We start from the raw sequence: 3910 nt of genomic DNA, 5'->3' as shown, positions 1-3910 counted from the left end.
GGGGGGGGGGTTAGGTACTTGACACATTACGCAAGGGAATTCGTTATCAATTTTTTTGTAAATATGTAATTATCACAGTCACGAGGGACTGTAAAATAAAAGCCATAATTATGATCACACGATCTACCAACATAGTCTCATGACAATTAGTATTTTGCGATTTGATGAATCGGCTGCAAATTCCAATTTCTATGAATCATCTTGGATGTCTGAAAATGCATGCTATTTTTGTCAAGCTCATCTTGACTAAGCCTTCAAGTGTACCACTTAAATAGTAGTAAAATAGTAGCCAAGTTGCCAACTAGTTCTGTCTTGAACAAAAACGTGTCAACATGCCACAATGTCATTCTGCTGTATCATCTGTCATAATTTATTCGTATTCGCTGGAATGTATTTGTTTGTTGGGTTTCGATTGTACCTTAGGCTCTTAGATACCACATACATCTTATAGGATTCATTAAAAGCAATGGATGTGACTCCAACACGAGATTATGACACATAATCTTATCTTCATATGAACGTTCAAACGGGGAAATCGGTCTTCATTGGAGATGCACTGGAATGAAAACACCACAAACGTCTCGAAAACGGAAATTCATCAATCGTCCCTATTTCTAATAAGATGTAGCCTAGAGAATGAACGTCCAAAATCACGCCTTTCACTTTTCGATCTGTTTGCAAAATGCAGTATATAAACTGTAGACCTACCGTGAGTCCTCATACGACTAATAACGACAAACAAGTTGTTAAGGACAAACGACAAGTTAAGGAAAGCAGTCGAATCAGTGGCTTATTGTGATGAATCTGATTATTCATTGCTTCAAATGAATGCATCCTTGTTTTAAACTCACATAGTCTCTGATCTTTTACAGGCATCAGTCAGAATGGACCTTCTTCGTGTGGCCCTGCTGTGCACCTTTTTCTGCTTTGCGCAGGTTTGGTCATCGCCAATAAACTGTGTCCTTAGCAAGGATTTAATGAAGGGATCCTATACACTTTTAGAGACTGCGGTAAGAATAATGCAGAGAATCTTCAGTGGTGCATGTTAGTGGTAGGTGAATATATATAGGCTATTTATTAACGAATATACATTTTGTTTTAGGGAGGCCTTTTCCCTATGCAGTGCCTGGAGGAAAAGGTTGTCATTCCTTTCCCGCAAAATGCGTTCAAGTCTGAAAACACGGATCAGGTACAATATTTCAATAAATCTTTTTAATTAGATTTTAATCGTTTTTGGTTGACATTTGTGCACATCTGTTTACTTTTCAACTCTTATTTCTGAAGGTTACTGGTGTAGAAAAAGCTGTTTACCAGACACTTGAGAATATTGACGCACTGTTTGAGAACTCCAGTGATCCACACCAGTGGGATGAAGAAAAGTGGAATGATTTTCGAGGCCTCGTATACCGGCAGATTGTGAAAAGCAAATGCGTAAGAAAAGAGCAAACTTAATTTTCCTATGATAATATCTTAAACTTTATAGATGAAATTATTCTGGGTGGAAAGTAATATGTAGACCTGAGGGGGAATAAAATAGGCTACACACAATATTAATTGAGTATTAGCCTATTATTATTCTGCAGTAAATTGTCTTTATTTCTTTCTTTCTCTCATCTCTCGTCTTTTGTCGCTTTGTAGTTCGTCCGAGCAATCTTTTCGTTTTCTTTAACTGGAGATTCCAGATCTTCTAATAGCTATCAGAAGTTTTGTGTTTAACATGACATTGATAATGACTTTTATATTCAGTATTTCATGTTTTCTGGGTCTTGGCAAATATAGATCATGAACAAGTCTGAAGCAGCACAGGATTTTCCCAGCAGAGAAGCTTCACTCAAGGTTTACTTCGAGACTATATCCTCAACTCTGAAAGAAAAGGTACGCTTGTGTCCTCAACCTCTAACTTTAGTCATATCTCTTGTGTTACATAATAAACATTCTAATGCTTACTGTCATTTTTTCTGTGCAGGATTTCAGTTACTGCGCATGGGAAATTGTCAGAAATGAGATTCTCCACACCCTGAAGTTCATACTGGACGACACCATGTTATTCAAGTCTTCAGAATTCTAAATGCTCCCTTGTATTTATTTATTTATTTATTTATTTATTTATGTATTTATTAATTGGCTAGAGGTGTATTCTTTTTCAAATCACTGTAAAGGAAATCATCATTTCCATTCAGCACTCGACAGTTCACAGCATGAAGACTTCAGTATTCATATTTTAAGATTGTATTTTTGTTGCATTTTACAAAGTTTTTGTAATTTTTTAAAAATAAATACATTTTTAATACTGACCTCTCAGATCTTGTCTTGTTTTATATATATATATATAAAAAAGAGATCTTTGCTATATTTGATTTTTGGTGAAATTAGCTTAAGTAGTTGAGTGAAAGAGATCAACAATGAGTGTGATTTAAATAATAAAAAGGGGGGGGGTGGATGAGTAGTGAGGAATGTGTAATATTATCATAGGATAGGCTACACCAGGTGTAGTGAAATAGGCTGATATTTGAACTGTACCCCTCCTTCTCAAAACTGTGACCTTACACATTGATAATGTGACCTTATAGATTTGTGCATCTATGTGGCTGTTTGTTCCAGCAGAAGCGATTTCTACTTTTAGCAGACATTATGATACAAGATCCGAATAGACCTATTAGCGATCACACTTTAACCACATATCCTGTGTTTCTACACTGCTGCAAAATAACATCCTGTTTTTGTCTATTTCTATGTCTAGAACAAATGCAAATATGTTGTACTGTATGTACAGCATGACATCATAATATTATGCACTGCACTGGTCACAAATAGACCTAAATAAATGCTCTATAATCTCTTCTTCTTCTTCATTTATTCAAGCTTTATTTATTTATTGTTTGTAAACATCAACATGTCAGTTAAAAGGACTTAACACTCAGTCTCAATGCAAAATAATTCACCAGTTGCCATTGTGTAATTGTAATGTGGCTTTGAACAAACTTGGACTGCTCTAGCTTTTGAAGTGTTAGAAAAAGAAAAGCTCGTGAAGGATTGTTCACAGACCCTATTAAACTGAAACCCTGTAAATGTTGTTCTTTAATCCAGCAGTGGTAGTTGATGTTAAACATGAATGATGTAAGATCAGTAAGCTCAGAAAACCAAAGAACGGGAATGTAAATGTCAAAGCAAGTTTCAAGGCTGTAACAGCTGGGCTTCTCTGTTTTGTTTAAATGGATGTCACTGAGGAAATGCATAGCTATGTGTCACATTTTTACGTAAAAATATCAAATGATTATTTGGGCCAAAATAAATGATAAATTATCTCTCTATTTTTATTATAAATTACAAAAAATCTCATTAACAATAAAAATAAAAAGTGACGTTGTCCCAGCTTGACACTCGACAAATTTATATATATATACAATTAAATAACACAAACAAACAAATCCAAAGTGTATACTTGATAAATCTGAAACGTCTCAGGTTCCGTATGTAACCATGGTTCCTCGAGGGAACGAGACGCTGCATCGGAAAACGCTTTGGGAATGCCTTCTGTGACCACGGTGAAAATCACATGTGAAATCAGTCCAATAGCTGGGCGAGACGTCACTGGCGGGTGACATCATGCCCAGGAAGCTATAAAAGCATGTGCGTCGGAGCCGGCACAGGAAGCTATAAAAGCACGTGCGGCGGAGCCAGCGTCAGCTTCAGGAATGAGGCAAGCGCTGGCAGGGATGCCGGAAGTATGGCACTGAGACGCAGCGTCTCGTTCCCTCGAGGAACCATGGTTACATAGGTCGAGCTGCGTCGGAGAACGCTTTGGGAAAGAGAATGCACATGCCGCCAGACTTTCAAATCTCTGCCTAGTGTGGAAGCCCGCACAGTTAGGGCGAGAGAACAGAAGAGCCAGGAGTGGCTCGCATATCTA

The 3910-nt window shown here is 37.1% G+C and overlaps 1 protein-coding gene across 1 annotated transcript; it reads left to right on the top strand.

The window, feature by feature from the left end:
• The first annotated feature begins 884 nt into the window (after positions 1-884).
• LOC107662421 (interferon alpha-13-like) lies at positions 885-2068 on the top strand. The gene is made up of 5 exons (XM_016452441.1): positions 885-1010; positions 1103-1189; positions 1285-1431; positions 1780-1875; positions 1967-2068. The coding sequence occupies exons 1-5, from the start codon at positions 885-887 to the stop codon at positions 2066-2068; spliced, it is 558 nt and encodes a 185-aa protein (XP_016307927.1).
• Positions 2069-3910: the final 1842 nt, after the last annotated feature.

The sequence above is a fragment of the Sinocyclocheilus anshuiensis genome, unplaced genomic scaffold, assembly GCF_001515605.1.
Source record: "Sinocyclocheilus anshuiensis isolate Anshui unplaced genomic scaffold, SAMN03320099.WGS_v1.1 scaffold11, whole genome shotgun sequence".
Classification (NCBI taxonomy): Eukaryota; Metazoa; Chordata; class Actinopteri; order Cypriniformes; family Cyprinidae; genus Sinocyclocheilus; species Sinocyclocheilus anshuiensis.
This window is presented reverse-complemented; position numbering and strand designations above follow the sequence as displayed.

Coding starts and splice junctions, on each gene's coding strand:
- LOC107662421 (XM_016452441.1), top strand. CDS start 885: ATGGACCTTCTTCGTGTGGCCCTGCTGTGCACCTTTTTCTGCTTTGCG. Junction 1,190..1,284: donor AGTCTGAAAACACGGATCAG/GTACAATATTTC, acceptor TTATTTCTGAAG/GTTACTGGTGTAGAAAAAGC. Junction 1,432..1,779: donor AGATTGTGAAAAGCAAATGC/GTAAGAAAAGAG, acceptor TGGCAAATATAG/ATCATGAACAAGTCTGAAGC.